The sequence below is a fragment of the Scyliorhinus torazame genome, chromosome 5 (assembly GCF_047496885.1).
Source record: "Scyliorhinus torazame isolate Kashiwa2021f chromosome 5, sScyTor2.1, whole genome shotgun sequence".
In the NCBI taxonomy this organism is placed as follows: Eukaryota; Metazoa; Chordata; class Chondrichthyes; order Carcharhiniformes; family Scyliorhinidae; genus Scyliorhinus; species Scyliorhinus torazame.
This window is the reverse complement of record NC_092711.1, coordinates 293,260,993-293,284,208: the sequence shown is the minus strand read 5'-3', so window position 1 is coordinate 293,284,208 and position 23,216 is coordinate 293,260,993. Positions and strand designations below refer to the sequence as shown.

The window sequence follows — 23,216 nt, the reverse complement described above, 5'->3', positions numbered from 1 at the left end:
ACTCTCTCGTTATATCACCGGAGCCAGCAGGTGGAGCCAGGCAATGAGAGAGAGAAACGTGGATTATTATTTGTGTGTGTGTGTGTCTTTCTCTCGTTTTAACCTCGAAATTAAGGCGAGGTGTGTGAGGGAGGGTGGGCGAGTTAGAGTGAGCGGCTGAAGGTTGTTCCTGTCTATGGAAGCTGACTTGCCCATTGCCAGCATCATGCCTTGCCAGAACGCCCAGCAGCAGCTCAGCAAGTGCGAGCAGAGCCACTCGCTGCCCAAACAAGTGAGGTTCGCGGGCGGCGGGGAGCCCGCCGAGCCCGAGGCAGCGCAGCTCAAGCTGCTGCCCATGAACGACCAGATCCGAGAGCTGCAGACCATCATCAGGGACAAGTAAGTGGCGGGATCCGGGGAGGATTGGCCTCTGTCCTCCCCTTTGTGTGCGTGAGGGAGGGAGGAGCAGCCTGGAGCTTCAGGCCTCCTCTCTCGATAGGGACTGGAGGAGGGAGACAACCCGACACTTTGTGTTTGGCTGCGGGGTTATTTTTTCTCTCTCTCTCCCGCAACTCCTGGACGAATGTCCCTCCTCCCCGATCCCCAGTCACTTTGCCGGGAACAGGGAGATGTTATTATCCGAGATAGTGTTCGCTGGGAATGTTGTGGACATGTTTGCCCTTGGAGCCACTCTTCTGTTTTTATTGCGGCGTTTGCTGTATTTTCTTTTTGTGTTTTGTCCTGTTCCGATTGACCCTACTCCCCGCCCCCCCCCCCCCCCCCTGCAGTATTATTAGAGCTTCCTCCACTTCATTGGGTAGAACTAGTTTCCCAACACAAGACAAATGACCTGCCACTGTACTTTAAACGTTGGCGCACCCCGCTGGTTTTAAAACGAGATAGAAATTAAAGTTACCTGTGGAGGGTTAACTCGGGTTTGTTGCTTATCCAAAGCCAGGGTATATATTTCCGTTTAAAAGTTGAACCCTGCGTGCAGCCCAATCTGAATCGAACAGCAGTTAATGCGATGTGCCAATTGTCTACCCTCTGCTGGCTGAAGGTGGTTGATTGGGCATTGGGAACCCTCCCAGTGTATCTCACCAGGAGGTTGGCATGTTTCATGTTGGAAGCCTAGGCATTGAGCTATTTGCGGGCTATTCCAGCAAAGGGAAGGAAGGGAGAGCAGGCAGCAACAACTCAGCTCCAGCCTGTTCTCGCTGGAGTTCCTTACAGGTACAGTTCCCAGCATTTGCTCATTTGCTTCATTCACCGGCCCCCATCCCCTGACAGCCATTCTCGATCCTGGCTGAGAGGTCTAAAAGATGCAGATCAGGAATCCAACCTGGGACAGTTACATTCTGACTTTATTATACCTGAGCTGACCTTGCCCAATATGCAAGCTGCATCTACATCACCATTGCAGCACCAGCGCAAACAGTTCCTGTTTCCTTACAGGTGTGTGGAATGATTTGGGATGGTTACATTGTTGTATATAAGTTGTTGTTATACCTGCCTGAAATCTGCTCCCAGTCTCTCTCACTCCCTCCCCCCCCCTCCCCCCAGTTTGTGGAATTCTATTGGAACAATGTTGTGACGCTGAAATAACGTGCTGGGTTTGAAGTCATACGATTTTTACAATGGTAAAAGTCTTTTTTAATAATGGATAGTCCAGTTTTAGCCATGCTAAATTGCCCCGTAGTGTCCAAATGTTAGTTGGGGTTACGGGGATAGGATGAGGTTGTGGGTCTCTTCCGGAGGTTCGCTGCAGACTTGATGGCCCGAATGGCTTCCTTCTGCACCAAAGGGATTCTATGGGTTTAACCCATGAGAATTACACACAAGAGGATGTGCTACCTCGTGTGTGTTTGGGAAAGATATTTGGTGACTTGTTGTTGTCAAGCGTGTGTGCGTCATTTACCCACTCTGTGGGTGAAATTGTGGAGGAAAAGAATGCAGATGCAGGTTCCAGCAGTTCCAATTCAGAAATCGTTGTGATGGCAATAAATAGATAATAGCACATGAGGGAGAAACATGGCAGATGATTATCACATTTGAGCCTAATAGTGGTAGAAGACAGGAGACAAAAATAGTTCAGTGGTGTTTCCAGTGACAAGATACACAGTGCAAATTATTACATGTAAATCTTTTATTTTTTCTATAATACAAGCGAAGGTTGTCTATTGACATGAAGTGATCCGAGTTATTCTGGAGGTTTGATCCAGTACTATATGAATACTGGTTCCTTCATCCAATTTTTAATCTTTTAAAAAAAAAAAAAACATTTTATTCAGGCGTTTGTAAATTTTTAACAACAATTTTCAGAGAAAACATAAAGTAAATAACCCAACCAACAACCACCCCCAGCCAACATGGCTTACAGTCCCCCTCCTCCACTTACTAATCCCGCCTCAACCATCCCCCCCTCCCTAACCCCGCCCCCCATTTTCCCCAAAGAAGTCGATAAACGGCTGCCACCTCCGGGTGAACCCTAACGTTGATTCTCTCAGGGCGAACTTGATCTTATCAAGCCTGAGAAACCAGGCCATGTCACTAACCCACACCCCTGATTTCGGGGGCAACGAGTCCCTCCAAGCCAATAAGATCCGTCTCCGGGCTACCAGCGGGGGCAAAGGCCAAAATGTCTGCCTCTCTTGCCCCCTGGACTCCCGGGTCTTCCGACACTCCAAAGATCGCCACCTCTGGACTCGGTGCCACCCGTGCTTTCAATACCGTGGACATGACATCGACAAATCCTTGCTAGAATCCCGAGCTTCGGGCATGCCCAAAACATGCGGACATGATTCGCGGGCCCTCCCGCATACCGCCCACACCTATCCTCCACCCCTTCAAAGAACCTGCTCATATGCACCCTTGGACCAACTTGAATTGTATCAGGGTGAGACTGGCAGATGACGAGGACGCATTAACACTACTTAAGGCATCCTCCCACAATCCTGCCACTAATTCCTTGACCAACTTTTCCTACCATTTTCGCTTTGCCTTCCCTATCGGGGTTCCCTCCCATTCCATGAGCTCTCTATAAATTTCCAAGATCTTCCCCTCCCGCACACGTTTTCGACACTAACTTGTCCTGTATCTCCTAGGGTGGTAGGAGCGGAAAGGTCGAAACCTGCCTCCCTGCAGATAGCGGAACCCATTCCCACCTGGCAGCTCAAACTCCTCCTCCAAGCACGGAAAGCTGCTGTAAATAAACAGGTCCCCTAACCACGGCCACCTCCATAACTTCCAATCTAGCTCCCCCGGCACAAACCGGTGATTCCCACAAATTGGAGCCCATAACGACGCTCCCTCCACTCCCATGTGCATCCACCACTGTCCCCACACCCTCAAAGTCGCCACCACCACCAGGCTTGTGGAGTACCGGACCGGCGAGAATGGCAGAGGTGCCGTTACCAGTGCCTCTAAACTTGTGCCCCTACACGATGCTGCCTCCACCCGCTCCCACACCGACCCCTCCCCCACTACCTACTTCTTAATTATTGCTATGACGCTGCCCAATAGTAGTTCCTGAAATTCGGCAGGCCACCCCCCTCCCCGCTCCAGCAGCACCTTCTTTACCCTCGGGGTTTTACCCGCCCAAACAAACCCAGAAATCACCGCATTCACCCTCTTAAAAATTAGGCAGGCGCCGGAATACGAACAAAAATCTCGGGAGAATGTCATAGAATTTACAGTGCAGAAGGAAGCCATTCGGCCCATCGGGTCTGCACCGGCTTTTGGAAAGAGCACCACCCAAGGTCAACACCTCCACCCTATCCCCATAATGCAGTAACCCCACCCAACACTAAGGGCAATTTTGAACACTTAAGGGCAATTTAGCGTGGCCAATCCACCTAACCTGCACATCTTTGGACTGTGGGAGGAAACCGGAGCACCCGGAGGAAACCCACGCACACACGGGGAGGATGTGCAGACTCCACACACACAGTGACCCAAGCCGGAATTTACCCTGGAGCTGTGAAGCAATTGTGCTATCCACAATGCTACCATGCTGCCCGTCATCTTTACGGTCTGTACCTTCCCCGCCAGTGACAACTGGACCATATTCCACCTCCGAAAGAGCTCCTTCATCTGCTCCATTAACCGAGCCAAGTTCAACTTGTGTAGCTGCTCCCACCCCCGCGTCATCTGGATTCCCAAATACCGGAAACTCCCTCCTACCACCTTGAATAGCACCCCCCAATCTCCTCTCCTGCCCCCTTGCCTGAATTGCAAAGCCCTCGCTTTTGCCCATATTCAGTTTACACCCCAAGAACAGGCCAAATTCCCCTAGGATCCTCATAATTTCTCCAATACCCCCAGCAGATCAGAAATATACAAGAGTAGGTCGTCCGCATATAACGAGACTCTGTGGTCCATCCCCCCTCTCCCACACTATCGCCTGCCAGCCCTTTGACGCTCTCAGCGTCACCGCCAGTGGCTCTATGGCCAAGGCAAACAACGGTGTGGAGAGTGGACATCCCTGCCTCGTCCCCCGGTGCAGCCTAAAATAATCTAGGCTCACTCGGTTTGTCCACACGCTCACTATCCGAGCCTGGTACAGCACCCGGACCCAGTCCGCAAAACCCTGCCCAAACCCAAATCGCCCCAGGACCTCCCACAGGTACTCCTACTCCACCCGATCAAAGGACTTCTCCGCATCCACGGCAACCACAACCTCCACCTCCCTTCCCTCGGACAGCATCATAATCACGTTTAAAAGTCTTCTGCCATGTGCCGTTAGCTGCCACCCTTTCACAAATCCCGCCTGGTCCTCCCCTATCACCCCTGGCACTCAATCTTTATTCTCGAGGCCAAGATCTTGGCCAACAATTTGGCGTCTACATTTAGATGGGAGATTGGTCTGTATGACCTGCATTGTTCCGGGACTTTCTCCCGTTTCAGGATAAGGGAGATCGAGGCCTGTGACATCGCTGGGGGAAGTTCCCCTTGCTCCCGAGCCTCATTAAATGCCCTTACCAGCAAGGGCCTCAGCACTCCTGAAAACCTAAAACTCCACCGGGTACCCGTCCGAAAACCTAAAACTCCACCGGGCCCCGTCCGGCCCCGGGGCCTTGCCCGACTGCATAGCCTCCAGCCTCTCCACTACTTCGAACAGGCCATCGGAGCCCCTTGGCCCTCTACCAGCTCTTCTTCCACCCTCAGAAACTCCAGTCCTTCCAAAAACAGCCTCATCCCCTCCACCCCGGCTGGGTGTTCCAACTCGTTCAGCCTACTATAAAATTCCCTAAACACCCCGTTCACCCCAATGAGTCCAAGATCGTGTTCCCCCCTCTATCCTTGACTCTTCCTATCTCCCTCGCCGCCTCCTGTTTCCTCAGCTGGTGTGCTAACATCCTACTAGCCTTCTCCCCATATTCATACACCGAGCCTCTCGCCTTTCTCAACTCCCCCACCACCTTCCCTGTAGATAACAACCTAAATTCCATCTGCAGCTTCTGCAGCCACTTCAATAACCCCGCCTCCGAGGCCTCCGAGTACCTCCTGTCAACCTGAAGAATTTCCGAAACTGGTCTACCAATCTCTGCCCGCTCAACCTTCTCCCTGTGTGCCCGTATCGAGATAAACTCCCCTCCCACCACTGCTTTCAATGCCTCCCATACCGTGGCTGCCGAAACCTCTCCGGTATCGATCATATCCACATGCCTCCGAATGGCCTCCCTCACCCGAACACACACCTCCTCCTCCGCTAATAGACCTACACCTAATCTTCAGTGCGGACGCTGGCCCCCCTCCTTGCTCACCCGTAAATCGACCCAGTGTGTGGCATGATCCGACACTAATATCGGCGAGTACTCATCATCCACCACCCCCGCCAGCAACGTTCTATCCATAACGTAAAAGTCAAACCGGGAGTACACTTTGTGTACATGTGAGAAAAAAGAAAACTCCTTCGATCTCGGCCGCCCAAACCTCCACGGACCCATCCCTCGCATCTTTTCCATAAACCTCTTTAGTTTCTTTGCAGCCGCTGACATCCTCCCAGTCCTCGAACTCGACCGATCCAGCCTCGCATGTATAACCGTATTGAGGTGTTCCCCCCCCCCCCCCCTTCCCCCCTTCATCAGCTGATGCGAGTCCAGATCAGGGATCTTCCCCAATAAACTCTACATCATCCCAGTTTGGTGCATAGATATTCACCAGTACCACCGGCACCCCCTCAAACTTCCTGTTCACCATAACGTTTCCGTTCCCCCCCCCCCCCCCCCTGCCCTGAGTCCGCCACTATGCTTCCCACTTCAAACGCCACCCGCTTGTTAATCAGAATCGCCACTCTCCTTGTTTTAGAATCTAGCCTTACCCACCCCTTCCTCAGCCTAGTCTGATCCACCACCCTCGGGAGTGTCTTCTGTAACATTGCCACGTCTGCCTGTAAGCTTTTCAGATGCACGAACACAGGGGCCCTCTTGACTGGCTCATTCAGCCCTCTCACATTCCATGTCATCAGCCTGGGCCCCCCACCCCCCAATCAACCATAGCCCTTCCTATACCAGCCCGCATCCTGCGCCACTTCAGGCCCGCCCTCGGGCGCCCACCGTCATTGATCCCCGCCGTGTCTCCATTCGTCCATCCCTCCCCTGTCAGGAGATGTCTACCCCCTCCCTCTCCTTCCCCCCCCCCCCCTAACAAAATAACAATCCCAACCCCCATCAACAAACTTATTACCTGCTCGCCCCCCACTACGCTTCCATGAGCTAGTCTGTCCAGCTAGCCTGGTGGCCCCCGCCCATGGCGCCAAGCATCCTATCCCCACAGATCCCCCACCTCCACCGCTCTCTGTACAAACTTTACAATCCCCAACAAACACAAAGAAGAAAAAGCAACCCACCATCCCCCATTACGAAAACAGCTCCAAAAACAGAACCGAGCAACGGCCCCAGATACAGTGCAAAAGGGGTTCATACAAACCAGAAGAAAAGCAAAATACAAAATATAAACACTCCCTCCAAAGTTCAATGTTCTCCTCCTGCCAGTCCACTGTCTCCGATAAAGTTCATCGCCTCCTCTGACTATCCAAAGTAGAGTTCCTGGCTCTCGTATGTTACCCACAGACGCGCTGGGTACAACATGCCGAACTTCACCCCCATCTTAAAGAGGGCCGACTTAACCTTGTTAAAGCTCGCCCTCCTTTTGGCCAGCTCCGCTCCCAGGTCCTGGTAGACACGCAGCTCGTTGCCTTCCCACATACAGTGCCTCATCTGCCTGGCCCACCTCCGAATCGGTTCCTTATCCAGGAACCGGTGCATTCGCAGCACCATCGCCTTCGGCGGCTCATTTCTCTGCAGCTTCCTGATAAGCGCCCTGTGTGCCCTGTCCACTTCCAAGGGCCGAGCAAATGCTCCTTCACCCAGCAGCTTCTCAAACATTCATGCCACATATGCCACGGCGTCCAATCCCTCACTTTCCTCCGGCAGGACCACGATCCTCAAGTTCTGCCTGCGCAATCTATTCTTCAGGTCCTGCAGCCTCTTCTGATGACCTCTCATCAGGCCCGTCTCCGCAGACATCGAGGCGAGTTGCACATCGCGCTCTCCCACCACCTCCTCCACCTTCCAAATTGCCTGGCCCAGGGTCTTGAACCTTAATTCCATGCGGCCGATCCCTGCCTTTATAGGATCCACCACCCTGGCCAGGTCCTCCAAGTACTCTTCCTCTGCTGGGCAAACTTCTTGTGCAGAAAGGTCACTAGTTGATCCCTCGACCACTGATCTGGCAAACTCAGACCCTGACTGTCCGCCATCTTCCCCCGTGTCATAGGCTCCAGAGCAGCTTTCAACCATTGTTCCCCCCTTTTTCGACCACTTCTGGTCCACGAATCCATAAACCGGTGGGATACTCCTTCCACTTTACCTGCATCGTATAACGTCACTCAGCTCTGCCATTAGTCGGGGAAAAGGTCTAAAAGGTCCACCACAAGCTAGAGCCACCAAATGTGCGACCACTCACACCATGGTCGCCACCAGAAGTCCCAATTTTCAATCTTAACATGCACAATTAAGTTATTGGAATGGTTCGAAATGTAATCAAGCAAATTTAACACCAAGCCACATAAACAGATAGGAGGAGAGGTGACCAAAAACGTAGTCAAAGAGGTGGGTTTAAATGAGCGACCCAACATCGGAGAGTGAGATGGAGGGGCTGAGAACGTGTAGGAGGTGAGTTCTGAGCTTAGGGCCTAGACAGCTGAGAGCACAGCTGCCAGTGGGAGTGTGATGAAAATCAGCGATGTACATAGGTCAGATTTGAAGAATTACAGATAGTTCAGAAGAGGTTTTCTTTCATTTAGAGTACCCAATTCATTTTTTCTATTTAAGGGGCAATTTTTAGCACGGCCAATCCACATTGCACATCTTTGGGTTGTGGGGGCGAAACCCTCACAAACACGGGGAGAATGTTTAAACTCCACACGGACAGTGACCCAGAGCCGGGACCGAACCTAGGACCTCGGCGCCATGAGGCAGCGCTGCTTGTCACTGTGCTGCCCTGATAGTTCAGAGAATTGGAGGAGGTGTCAGAAATAAGGAAGGGCGAGACCGAAGAGTGACTTAAAAAAAGAATGACTTGCATTTATATTTTGCTTTTCATAACGGCTGCACGTCTCAAGGCACCTCAGCTCCACTCTTGGTCAAATAAATTAAGGAAATTAAAACCATAATACTTCAGGAGACAAGTTCATGTGCTCATCAGGAACATCACAAGTTACATGTGAACAATTTCTGGAATTGGCAGCCATGTGAATGATGAATTCATTGAATTTCTGTAATAACTTGTTAACTGAGATAGTCTTGTATGTAGAACAGTCAAGAGAAGAGACAGGTAACTGTGGCCTTGGTTATGTACCATTCTTTGGAAAGTGGTTCTGAGGAATGATATACATACAAAAAGTCAAGAGTCCGTATTTATCTGTGAAGAAAATTGTACGGTTTTCTAAGTATTTTCAGCTTTTTCTATTTTTAAATCAGATTCATAGCATTTGCAGTTTTTTTTTTCTCTTACCATTTTAATTTATCATTCCGAACTACAAGTACTCTCCAAGCCAAGGTACAGTGAACTCAGCCAGTTTTACTTTCTGCCTCAGCTCCCATTCCTGCATTAGAATTAATGTACAGAGTCACAAAAGATCATTACAAATGCAGCATTTATTAATGGCCACCAGGCCTATATATATAATGGCTTCTTGTAAACATTTGTTGAACATATTTTAATGCATTGACTAGAATTTCAGTAAAGTGTAATGGTGGCTGTGTAAAATATATATACTGGCATCCATTTGAAGTGTTAAAAACACATTGGTTTAATAAAGTTTGGTTTTCCCTTCTAAATTTGTATTGTGTGTGGAAAGGAAAGACTATGGGTGTGACCTAATGGCCGCTGCGCACCAGGCGCGAATGCGCGCAAGCCGTTTAGGTCGCAGGAGAGGCAGAAATCGGGAACCAGGCCGGCTGCTGATTGTTTTCGGATCTAACCAGCCCGTTCCCGTTGGCGAAATCCAGATCCTGCTGCGGTGTGGTGAGAAACCGCTAATCACCAATTTAGGCCACTCTCTATCCTATTAAAGGGAAGGACCCCCTATCTAACAGCCTCCCATGCTGCCTCATTGCTCGAGTTGGGGAGGGAATGGGCCCAGTTGGGGGTGGGGTGGGGGGGGGGGGGGGGGCGTGGTGCGGGGTCACCCATGGGCTGTGTGGCAAGTGATCCAGCGCCTGGGCTCCATCATGCCACCTCCCGGATCGTGTATACCCGTAACGGGGGCATTTCCGGCTGCTGCCTCCCACTCCCCCCCCCCCCCCCCCCCCCCCCCCCCAAAACACCTCCAGGATCGAGCTCCATCCGTGGTAATATGGTGTTCTCTTCCCCCCCCCCCCCCCCCCCCCCCCCAAAACACCTCCAGGATCGAGCCCCATCCGTGGTAATATGGTGTTCACCCCCCCCCCCCCCCCCCAAACACCTCCAGGATCGAACCCCATCCGTGGTAATATGGTGTTGTCTCCCCCCCCAAAACACCTCCAGGATCGAGCCCCATCCGTGGTAATATGGTGTTCTCCCCCCCCCCCCCCCCCCCCCCAAACACCTCCAGGATCGAGCCCCATCCATGGTAATATGGTGTTCTCTTTAACCCTCACTGACTATAGCGGCCAGTGGCCCTCACAGCTAAAGGGTGAATTGGCAATGTTAGTAATGTGAGCACCTTCACAGCTCCCAAGTGGATGCCCATGGGTAGGCGTGCCATGTCGCAGGCGAGTATTACTACCCAGCATCCCAATCAGGCTATGAGGCCTAGACACTGTGCCTGAACTGCAGACCGATCAACACCACAGAGGCAGCAGTCATCACACGAACACCCAAGAGTTGGTTGCAGCACTGGGGACCAGAGGGTGGGTGTGTGGACCGGAGAGGGAACTGGCGCCCGGTCCAGATAACGTTACCAAAGGGTGCCTGGGGCACAGGATCTAGGCTTTGGTGCCCAGCAGCTCCTGCTGCAGCTGGAGGTGCATGTGCAGGGCGTGTTGGATGGCATCCTGAGACATGGCAGGGGATGTGAGGGTGGAGAGGCATGGGGCAACCCGCGGGTCCCCGGATGAAAGTCTGTCACCCTCTACAATTCCTTACAGATATCAGGTAATGGATGATATCGCGGACCCTGCAGAAGCTGGCCTCGTGGTGGCATCGGCAGTGCAGGCGTCCGGATGCCAGAGAAGGCAGCGGTGGCAGCAGGTCGGGGCAGCGGCTCATGTGCAATGGCCCATCCCACATGCTGAGGATCCAACTGCCCATCAGGTCAGGGAGGGGGAGGCCAGCGACGGCCCAAGGTGTGCAGGCGTCGCCCGTCTTCTGAACAGATGTCGGGCAGCATGTGCCGCACGAGGCTGTGCCTCAACAAGTGGGATGTGCGGCACCTGTGCCATATCTTTGTGACTTGGCACCTGGAGGTGGAGGACACCTGCTCCCTGTGGCCGTTAAGGTCACAGCAGCCCTGAACTTTTATGCCTCGAGTTAATTCCAGGGCTTGAACGGAGACTTGTGTGGCATTTTCCAACCAACAGCCCACAACTGCATTGGTGAAGTTACAGGTGCCTTGTTTGCCTGGACAGCTGACTACATAAACCTAGACTGGACCAGGCCCATCAAGATGCCCGGGCAGCAGGATTCTCCGCCTTTGTCGGGATGCCCCAGGTCCAGGGGGTAATAGATGACATGCATGTCGCCTTGCGTGCGGGTGGTCGGGCAGTGCCCGTCATTAACAGGAAGGGGTTCCACTCTCTAAACGTCCAACTTGTGTGCGACCACCATCTGAAGATCATGCATGTCTGTGCACGCTCCTTGCTTGTGTGCATGTGTGTGCATGGCAACTCCATCCCGGGGCAGTCAGAGATCCCCGGCGTCTTCGAGGGACACCCCAGGATGACCAGTTGGCTCTTGGGGGAGAAGGGGTACCTGCTGAGGTCCTGGCTAATGACGCCAGTACGGAGGTCGGAGACCCATGTGCTCACCCGGGCTGTTATTGAACGGTGGAGGGTTGGGTTGACAACCGTGATGCATCGATGGTGGCATCCTCGACCTTTCGTTTGAGGTGTTCTCTTGGGAGGCGGGGGACCACCCCAGATTGGCCGGCAGCATCGGATGGAGATCCTGAGGGAGAATGGACATGTGGTCAGTGAGAGGAAAGGATTATTATTCTGGGATGTACAACTCGCGTGTGAGAGGTCATCAGGTTGGGGACCGGTGGGTACCCAGCTCTGGCGTAGGACAATCTCGACATTGATGACCGATCTGTCCATAGCTACCCCCGAAATCTCCATTACCCGTTCCTCGTAGTGGGTGAAGACTCTGATGTCCAGCACCCCGTCTCCTGTCTGGGCTTTCTACCATCTGTTGTAGGCCAACTTCTCCTGCTGGGCCATAAGGGGGCATTGCGAGCCTCATGCTGCATTGGGGAGCGGGGGGGTGCATGGCAGGCGACAGTTGTGGGCCACCACTGCTGGGTATGGTTGGTGGGTGACAGGGTGTGCTGGGGCATGGTATTTTGCTGAGGGGGGGGGTTCCAAGCACAGTGTTGTCCGATGGGGGAGCGGGTGAGGAGAATCGGTGGTGGCAGGGGGCCAATGCCAATTCACCCTTGTGGCCCAGTCAAAATCGTTTTGCTTCTTGAGCCACTGGGTGGCAGTCCTCCTGGTCACATTCCCCGCACTGCCGGCCTCCCAGGCGGCACTGTGGCTGATCCTCCGAGCCTCTCTGGGGAAACAGGGTAACCTGCATGGACTCTGGCCATCAGTCTGGCCAGGTCGGCATTTCCGAATCGTGAAGCTGGTCTGCTTGGTGGCACGGCTGCGTGCTGTCTGGGGTTTTCTCTGAGGGATCAACTTAAGAGATGTTCCCCCATGTTAGCGGGGGTACAGCGAGTAATTAGGAAGGCAATGGGATGTTACCATTTCTCACAAGGGTTAAGAAGGGATATAATTGCATTAATAATAATATAATAATAATCGCTTCTTGTCACAAGTAGGCTTCAATGAAACGCCCTTAGTCGCCACATTCCGGCCCCTGTTCGGGGAGGCCGGTACGGGAATTGAACCCGCGCTGCTGGCCTTATTCTGTATTACAAGCCAGCTGTTTAGCCCGCTAGAAGGTATGCAAAGATGATTTACTCGACTGGTTTCTGATATGAAAGGGTTGCCTTCTTTCCTGGCAACCACATATATCCCTTGACACTCTTAACAGTTAATAATCTATCTAATGCAGCTTTAAAAATAATCATTGACCATGCCTCCATTGCTCCCTAGGGTAGAGGAATCTGTAGAAGAAAGGAAAGGCTGGACAGGTCGGGCCTGTGTCCATTGGAGTTTAGCAGATTGAGAGGTGATCTTATTGAAACATATAAGACCCCGAGGGGACTTGAGAGAGTGGATGCTGAGAGGATGTTTCCCCTTGTGGTAGAGACCAGATACTGGGGGACACGGATTAAAAATAAAGGGTCTCCTATTAACGACAGAAATGAGGAGAAGGTTTTTCCCTCTGAGGGTTCTTTGCCTGTGAAAGTGTCTTCCTCCGAGAACAGTGGAGGACGGGTCAATGAATATTTTTAAGGCTGAATTAAATAGATTCTTGACTGACAAAAGAGACAAAGGGTAGAGGCATATGGAAGTAGAGGCCACAATCAAATCAGCCATGATTGTATCAAATGGTGGAACAGGTTTGAGGGGCTGAATAGCATACCCCTTCTAATTTGTACGTTTGCATGATGGCAATTAGGCTCACTAAAGAGGCCACCCTCAGGTTTTCCTCTGGCCTCCCGGCTGGGGGTGGGGGGATTGCGACCGTCGCTGCTTGGCATCTGTCCCCAAACAAAGTCAGGCACGGGGTGGTGGCTGCTGTAAACGACTCCCTGCCTTTGTGTCCCACCAACTTGACCCCCCCCCCTTTCCTGCGGCCCCCACCCCACAATCTGCATCCCACCGTCAATCCTCCTTGGTCATGATGATCCCAGGCCTCTGGTGGGTGCACTGCCGCCTGCCGCTGCCACTGGCGGCATGAGGAGCTGCTGGTCTGTGATTGGGATTAACGCTGCCAGGGTTCTCGTATCACGGGAAGGCCCACTGGCAACTACTTGAGTGCCTGAAAGGCAATTGATTCCATTGGGATTCCTTCCCCCTGGAAACAACCATAGAAATCATAGAATTTACAGTGCAGAAGGAGGCCATTCGGCCCATCGAGTCTGCGCCAGCTCTTGGAAAGAGCACCCTACCCAAGGCCACACCTCCACCCTATCCCCATAATCCCACCCAACACCAAGGGCAATTTTGGACACTTAAGGGCAATTAAGCATGGCCAATCCTCCTAACCTGCACATCTTTGGACTGTGGGAGGAAACCGGAGCACCCAGAGGAAACCCACGCACACACGGGGAGAACGTGCGGACTCCGCGCAGACAGTGACCCAAGCCGGGAATCGAACCTGGTACCCTGGAGCTCTTAAGCATTTGTGCTAACCACTATGCTACCATGCTCCCAATCACGGACAGTGCGCATTTTAGTCACGCGTGCGGGTAGATGATGCAGAGTAGAGGCCATTACTTCATGCTAAGGGGCCAGCCTTGTATCAGTGATAGCATCTTAGTCTCTGAGCAAGATGGCATGGATTCAAGCCCCACTCCAGAGACCTGAAGACATAATTTAGGCTGACACATCAATACTGGACTACGAATGAGCTGCACTGTCAGAAATGCCATCTTTGAATTGTTGGTGCCCAAATTGGGCATCAACTGACGGCACAGACAAATTGAATACTCACAGCCAGTTGAATTAATACAATTTAATTATTTCTCTAAGACATAAGTTATGCATTTATTTAAACCGTTACAATAAGCTTAAAGACTCCCAACTTGCACATAAATACTACTCGGTTAGCGAGAACCTGGCCAGGCTCACCCTGGAGGGTGAGCGCTTGTGAGCTTCCAAATTCAGGTCTTGTGAATTTTGATCCCGGAGTTACGGTCCTCGAATCTTTGAAGTATCTGCAATTTTATAATGAATTAGCTAATAATTTATAGGCATTATTCGACCATGAGAGTGCCTTGTTCTCGCTGTTCCAAAACAAAGTGTTATCAGCAAAATGTCCAGTTGTAAGCCGTCATTCCATCTGTTCCCACAAAACTAATTTTGCAGAGAGCTGCAGTTTTCTCTCTTAGCCCCATTAATGTTAGCCATTGTCCTCCTTTACCATCATGCCACAGGGCACAATGTTAGCCATTTTTCCTACTCAAAGTCCTGGCTGCCATCTTGGATCCCATGGCTTTAGAAGAGCAGGGGATTTTAAGGAGTGTCAGAAAGGATGATAGAGGGGGCAGTATGGGTGACGCAGTGGTTAGCATTGCTGCCTCACGGCGCCGAGGACCCAGGTTTGATCCTGGCTCTGGGTCACTGTCCGTGTGGAGTTTGCACATTCTCCCCGTGTTTGCATGGGTTTCGCTCCCACAATCCAAACATGTGCAGGGTAGGTAGATTGGCCACGCTAAATTGCCCCTTAATTGGAAAAAATGAATTGGGTACTCTAAATTTAAAAAAAAATAAAGGATGATAGAAAGATGGAGAGATTTAGGTTTGGAATTCCAGAGGTGCGGACAGTAGTGACTATGGGAAGGTTTTTCAGGTTACCTACATGTACTCTCAACAAGAAATGATGCATAACCCACAAGACAGGAGCAAAATTAACTTAACAAGAACCATATTGCTGGGAGTCAAATCCAGACCAGACTAATAAATTGAAAGACTCTTCTATGCGGCTGTTAAGTCACTTCCTGAGTGGCGTGAATGCATAATCCTTAACTTTCCCTAATTTGGAACTAGTTGGCAGTCCTACTTCAGAAAGGCTGCTGTGACAAATAGAAACATTCACATTAGTGCAATGAGGAGTTCTAAGGTTGGAGCTGAAGCATGATATTGGGGCAGGGTAGAAGGTGCTTCACTCTCCAGTCGACCATGCTGTACGGGGGATACTTCACCTCCATGAGCTCAAATACCTGAAATTGTGAATGTTTTGGGGTGGCAAGGTGGTGCGGTGGTTAGCACTGCTGCTTCACGGCGCGGAGGACCCGGGTTTGATCCCAGCCATGGGTCACTGTCCATGTGGATTTTGCACATTCTCCCCTTATCTGTGTGGGTCTCACCCCCACAACACAAAAAGATGTGCAGAGTAGGTCGATTGGCCACGCTAAATTGCACCATAATTGGGAAAAAAATAATTGGGTAATCTAAATATATTTAAAAAACAAATTTTGAATGTTTTTTCCATTATCAATAGCCTGATTTTTTTTCCCCCCTTCACTCCCCAGAACAACAAGCAGAGGGGACTTTGTGTTTTGTGCTGATCGCTTGGTGAGTACCACAGTAAGCCTGTCATTATGTTTTTAATTTGCTAAACCATCAACATTTTTGCCAGAGTTCTCTCAAGAAAGGAAAAGTGAGCAGAAAAGGAGGCGGGAGGGAGTTTGGTGGGGCCTACTTGATTGATATAATATTTAAAATGGTAGCCACCCTTTTTAAAAAAAAAAAAATGTACTTACATTTGATAACCTTTTGGCGAAGAAATGGATGTTACTTAATTTATATTTATTGCTTGGTGAAAGGGTAATACTTTCTAAATTTGTGATACACATGTACAGTTCAAAGTCATTCCTTCAACTGGGAATATTATGTTACAGATCAGACTAGTTGTCGAAGAAGGACTGAACCAGCTACCTTACACTGAATGTACAGTCACCACTCCTACAGGTTAGATATAAGTAAAGTGTCTGGACAGGGACCTTATTATAATTGCTTCACTACTATACCTGTGATGATTAAGAAATTCTAAATGTTTAGTGTGGCCAATCCACCTACCCTGCACATCTTTAGGTTGTGGGGGTGGGACCCATGCAGACACTGGGAGAATGTGCAAACTCCCGTACCAGCCTCCCCGAACAGGCGCCGGAATGTGGCGACTAGGGGCTTTTCACAGTAACTTCATTTGAGGCCTACTTGTGACAATAAGCGATTTTCATTTTTCATTCATTTCATTTTCAAACTCCACACGGACAATGACCCAGGGCCAGGATCGAACCTGGGTCCTCGGCGCCGTGAGGCAGCAGCGCTAACCACTGTGCTGGCCTTTGGATGCCATTTTGAAGCTGCAGATTCAAAGGGATTCTTTTTTACCTTAATCGTTTATTTTTTTAAGTAAGGTGGGTGAGGTGATTGTCGGCAATTAGGCGGCCCTCTGTTTGTACGAGGTTCACCCCTTTGCTAGATACTCTCACGGCTGAAATCCAGACACCCTGAAGGGCCTCACAATCATTACCTTCTTGGAAATCAAAGGGGTAATTATGACGGTGGTAGTGTGTATATAATGGGGATATTGAATCAGCCGCCTGGTATATATCTCTCCAGATTTTCTTTTCACAGCAGCCAGCAGAGATGTAACTAGGCACCTGATCCGATGTTGCTCGTTTTACATCATCACTCATAGTCAAAATCATCCCCAAGTTGTTCCAAAGGATCACAGCAGGCAGATACAGGGCGGGTCTCAGAGTCTTAAAGCTAAGAATTGCCAAACAGCCGGCTTACCCCTCCCATTTGTTCCCCTTGTATGCAGCAAGGCGCCAGGCTCCAAAAATAGAGAGAACGACAGTATATATTTGCTGAGAGGGCCAGTTTAGCTCAGTTAGCTGGACAGCTGGTTTGTGATGCAGAGTGAGGCCAACAGCACAAGTTCAATTCCCGTACTGGCTGAGGTTATTCATGAAGGCCCCGCCTTCTCAACTTTGCTCCTCGCCTGTGGTGTGGTGACCCTCGGGTTAAATCACTCAGTCAGCTCTCCCCCTCAAAGAGGAAAGCAGCTTCTGGTCATTTGAGATTATGGTGACTTGATTGTGATTATTGTGATTTGCTGAGTTCATGATGGCAGCAAGATACCTCCTCCATTGTTAGCACGTATGGAAAAATCTTAAGACCCATTGCTTGAGATTTTCCATTCAGTGGGGATGATTCAATTAAATGGAAGCAAAGTCCCATATTGAGCACATTTATCCGCGTGTTTCCCCGCGCTCACAGCACCGAGATATTCAAATGTCACTCGCATTCAATAAGGGGCCTCTGCAGGGAACGTGTGGCCAAGGATGCACATAGCCCCGTTTTCTGTACCAAGGAGCTCCATTCGGCAGAACTCCTTAGCGTGGCACCCGGTCTCCGAAACCCCTGCCGCAAATCCCGACCCTTCCCCAAGCCCCAACGCTCTATGGGAGGGTACCCGCCCCCTGCATTCCCCCAACACCAGGGCACATACTGCAGCAATGGTGGTTGGCGGTCTGAGCCAGGCCATCCTGAGCCCAAGGGGGACATCCCAAGACCACGGACCTGGCACCAAGTTTTCCCACACTACTGCTCCCGGCCCACCTCTCAGCAAGCCTGACAATTTTTGAAGCTTTTTGAGAGCATTATTTAGCCTCCCACTCCCCTACAGCAGCCTTGGCACCCAGCCCCCACTTGTAAATACTTACACCAATTAACGCCGGCGAGACCCCTGCCTCTGGTGGAGCATCGCGGAGGTTGGAGCTGCTAATGAGATTTAAATTTCCCACTGGCATGGGTCGCAAACCTAGATAACGCCACCAGTGTGGTACTGGAGCATGGCGACAGAATTGGCGTCAGGTGCAATTCGCAATTTTCCGCCCAATCTGGATTCTCGCTGCCAACGTCGCGAAGCAGGGAATTCAGCCCATAATCTATTTACTAAAACTGGTGAACATTGCAGATATGTTTGAATGTTGGTCTGGTTCTATTCATTGCCAGATTGTTGATGCTGCTGTTTTAGCAGAACAAATCCTGCATTGCAGTTCTATTTTTTTTTGTTTTGGCATTGCAGCCTGGGAACCAAAGTGTGGGCTGGTTGCACAATATACACAGTAAGTCAGGGCACACTGAAAATCCACATTAATGTGTTACCGTGCAAGGGACTGAGCAAACACTTACCCGATTGATAGCTTAAAGGCAGGTACTCAATGGAACAGCACTAAAATTCAGGATACTCATTCCCTTCGGAGACCCTGAACTTATTTATGTTTTTAGTTCATTCCTTGTCCTTTGAGGAATAGTTACAAGCTGAAGGGGATTCGTCCATTAAGATTGAGAGACCTTTTTATCATAGTCATGAGTCCGGACCAGCTTCAAAAAGAGCAGACTTGAATTGGTTCACCTTCCCTGTGTGTTCTCTTTCTAGGGAATAGGTGGGTGGCCTGCTGCCAATCTTCCCTCATGGGTTGGCCCTTAGAGGAAACCACTGCGTTTTGATTTAGGGCTACAGATTTAAGGACTTCGGGAAGTGTCCTGCCGAAAATAAGCAGAGGTCGAGGAACGTGGAGTCTGTCTGCGTGTTCGGCCAATGATTCTTGGCATTTGTGGATGGGGTGGGGTGAGGTGATGGAGGGGAGTGGAAGGAATTTAGGCCACTAATGCTGTGCTAACCTCAATTAATATTCAATTTTATACAGGCCATAAGTACGATGGAGTGAAGTTTGAGAAGGGAAACTGTGGTGTTAGTATTATGAGAAGTGGTAAGTTGTCATTGTTGATTGTTAAAGCTGTTTGCCATCCGTAACATAGTTTTACTTGTATTGTGACATATTGTTTGTATTCTAATTGTGAATAAACTCCAATCAATTCATTTTGAACTACTCTTGAGACGGTCTTTTTAAAAAGAAAATAGTGAATAATATATCAATTATAAGATTGGATATGTTGATACAAATTGATACGGATTTAGAAATACTAATACTTTATTTTTGGAGATTGTTATTGAAAGAAGCGTATTAACAGTTACAATTAACAAAACCCGGCTGCCTGCTGTGTGACCGTCTTTCAAAATTAATACTTCCACTTTGCTCCGATAGGAGGAAAAGATTTCTGACACAGATTCATCTTCTTACAGGAGAAGCAATGGAGCAAGGTTTGAGAGATTGTTGTCGATCAATACGCATTGGAAAAATCCTCATACAAAGTGACGAAGAGACCCAAAAAGCAAAGGTGTACTATGCAAAATTCCCACCTGACATCTACCGCAGGAAGGTGCTCCTAATGTACCCAATACTGAGTAGGTACCACACGGTCTCATTTCAGTAGAAACCTGGGAATTGAAAGATCGAAGGCAGGGTTCCTTATTGAGAGCATAGAACTTTACACTGATTTAGGAAGAAATCTTATTTTGGTGTACAGTTGGACATTTAATTTCCAAATCAGTCACACGAGTGCACTCCCTCAGTAGTACTGCACTCGCGCTCCGTTTTACAATCCGTATTCTAGTATCTGGAGTCCTGCTTGATATCAGAACCTACTGACTCAGACGAGACACAAGGCTGAGCCAATGTTGACACCTTGCTATAACTTGCTGCCAATGATTTTGAGGGGGGGGGGTTGTTTTGATAAAAAATTAAAATTTGGACCACAAATTCTGATCTTCCCAATAATTGGCTAAATTCAGATCTGATCCTTCATTCGAAACCTCCCTGTTACTTAGTGTGTTGAGAAGGTGTAATGCAGGAGCATGTGATGTTGAACTCCAGGTGACATTTGCATGGACTGTTTACAATTTCTGTCAGGACGGTGGGTAGCAGTGGAACATGCCGGAGAGGCAACCACCAACCGCTCGTACTCTACAAAGCCACCGACATGTCAAACAATGACAAGAGTGGTATGGATTGCAATCAAGGAGAGAGAACTTTTTTTTGTACTTTGCAAAAGGACAGTCTGGTTTTGAGGCAAACTGTATGGTTGTTTGAAAAATCAGCCATGGTAATGTAGTTAATTTACTGGACTAGTAATACAGAGAAGAATGTGAGTTTATAATTCCGTTTATATTAACAAAAAAAGACAAATAAAAAGCTAGAATCAATAGAATTGACCACGAAGCTATCAGATTATTGTAAAACCTCAACTGTCTAGAATTGTCCCTCTTTCTCCCCCCCCCCCCCACCAACCACAACACCACTCCAGATAATTGCAGGTCACCCATCTTCCCCGCAGGTACAGGCAACACTGTTATCGAAGCTGTAAAGGTCCTGATTGAGCATGGAGTGCAGCCAAACCATATAATCTTACTCAGTCTTTTCTCAACTCCACACGGTAAGTGAGACATGGAAAGTTGTTATAATGTGGTAGATTTTATAAATTGAGATGCGCACTCGAGTGCTATTTTAAATCAAGGACGTTTCTCCACTGCAAGAACTGAAAGTGAGTGGTGATTTCTTTTTTTTTTTTAAGTCCCATTTATAGCGGCCACACCAATTGCAACAGTAGACATCCTGTTACAGGTTTTTGAATGCTAACAGACATTAGCCTCAGTTTGCCCTCCATTTCTTTCTGATTGAATGGTAAGACAGATGGGCATCTATCTGCATTCCCTTTGATATCTGCTCTGGATTTGTATGGGGGGGCGTCCCAAGCTTAAATATTAATTTTAAGGCGCGAGTTAAATAATGCAATCTCTCACTTTCTGGAGACTGGCAAGAGCTTGAGTAAAGCAGCATTCAGCAATGCAGAGTCCCTATCCCAGAGATATTATTTGAGAGTTCATACATAAGGTTCCGAGGAATGCCATGGGTCTAAAGTGGGCTGGCGTTTAAAAGAAGGCAGCGATGGTGTCATATGCAAGATTGTCCACCACTTGACTGCCTTGATATCGGAAAACGAATGGCAGCCATATCCGTAGATTGGTGGATGTGGAGCCCATGGAATTTACAGGTCTGGAAGACTCAAGAATTGCTCTGGCAAACTTTTTAATTTCTTAAAAAGTGGGCCAATTGAGTGCAGGCCTTTATCCTTTAGGCCAGTCGTGCTGGATTTTCCTTCCCAGTGGCCCAACACACTCCTCTAAACTTCCTTTACTGATTCTACCCGTGCCTGTTTCCAGGCTTACCTATCCACTTGTTTGCCACAGCATCGCTGACGATGGCATCTTTTGCCCCTGTCACCTCAGCAGTCTCCCAAAGATTCATTCTTGGTACCTTTCCTAATTCACGTTACTTCTTGGTGATATTATCTGATGACGTGGGGCCAATGTCCCATGTTCACTCATCCGCTTCCACCTCGCCACTGCTTCTGTATCATTAGACTGCTTGTCCAATGCCCAGGTATGGATGAGCTGGGATTTCCTACTGCTGAACACGGTGAATTCTAAACGAATCGTATTCAGTCCCTGCCACAAACTACATTCTCTTTTAGACAACTCCCTGCTCCAGCCATCCCCTCAGGCCATCCAGAGAGTTTGCAATCTCAACATCCTAATTTGACCTTGCATTTGGTTTTTGATCTCATGTCTGCTCCCAAGATATAAAGTCATCACATCTTTCTCACCTTTACTTAATTACCTCAAATGCTTTCTTGTTGGTCCCAGACCAGCCTCCCTGAACTGGTGCCGGAATGTGGCGACTAAGGGCTTTTCACAGTAACTTCATTTGAAGCCTACTTGTGCCAATAAGCGATTTTCATTTCATTGGTCTCCCATGTTCTGCTCTGTCTCCCTCTCTCTAAACCTTATCACACATCAAGTCAAAGTCACCCATCACATCTGTCCTCATTGACTTAGATTGGGCCTATGCCACCCAGTGCCTCAAATTTAAACACTGGTCCTTGTGTTTAAATCCTTCTTTTGACTTGCCAGTCCCCATCTCAGCGATCCATTCTTTTTCTCTCAATCCAAACTCGTGTTTCTCTTTGGTCCTTCGCCCCAGCATTAGCAGCCGTCATTCGAGCCGATCCACCCCACACTCTTCCAACTCCGAGCAAGTTTGTGGAACACAATTGAGGGATTCACCTGAGTAGTGGGTGTATCGTTTTCCAGCAGGGTATAAATCATGTGCATTGTTGGGGAAGTGGAGATGTAATTGTCGAAATGACTTGTGTGATTGTCCTTCCAGAATGGTAATACTGCGCTGGTTCTTGAATATGAATCGCGGCAGACATTACAATTCAAACTAAATACTGATATAAAGAGGTTAGCTGCACAAATATGTTTAGTGTTCTTTGTAACGAATAGGACAGAACAGATTTCTGTCTCATTTACATGACATTCAGTAAATCGTCAACTTTTCTTTTCCCTTCAAAAGGTGCAAAATCTATTATAGAAGAATTTCCTGAGATCACAATTTTAGCAACAGAGGTCCATCCTGTGGCACCCACTCACTTTGGACAGAAGTATTTCGGCACGGATTGAAGCCAAGAGAGAATCCAAATTAAATCTTTGCGTGCACTGCTGCTTTGTAGGTGTGTCTTTTGCCGCACTTCCCCGCCCCCCCCAACCCTTTCCAGAATGAGTTGAAATGTTAACCAGCTTCATGTAGAAATCAGAGAGCACGATCTAAACTATTTGCCTCAGGTTCTTTTCTCTTAACTCTTTTAAGTTATTTTTATGAAAGGAAGTTGGTTCAGAAAAGCACATTCCAATTCCATTAAAATTGTTTGCTCTGCGCTTGCATGCATCCTTGGCACTTAGCATATTTATTGTTTGTAATTAGAGGCAGTGCCTAATTGTAACTTATAATTACATTAAATTTGTTTTTTTAAAAACCTAAAATGTATTTATTTAAAAAGGTCTCTTTTTCCAGATTTCCTTTGTTCCAGTGAAACTTCCATGAGCTTTAAATAGTTGTTTTGACTTTTGGGTTGTGGGGAACACAGTTGAGTCTTTTATCC

General features: G+C 49.0%; 1 protein-coding gene across 1 annotated transcript; it reads left to right on the top strand.

The window, feature by feature from the left end:
- uprt (uracil phosphoribosyltransferase (FUR1) homolog (S. cerevisiae)) lies at positions 1-23,090 on the top strand. Its single transcript, XM_072505752.1, has 7 exons — positions 1-378; positions 15,830-15,872; positions 16,199-16,268; positions 19,022-19,084; positions 19,459-19,620; positions 20,550-20,648; positions 22,631-23,090. The coding sequence occupies exons 1-7, from the start codon at positions 176-178 to the stop codon at positions 22,735-22,737; spliced, it is 747 nt and encodes a 248-aa protein (XP_072361853.1). The 5' UTR covers positions 1-175; the 3' UTR covers positions 22,738-23,090.
- The last annotated feature ends 126 nt before the right edge of the window (positions 23,091-23,216 follow it).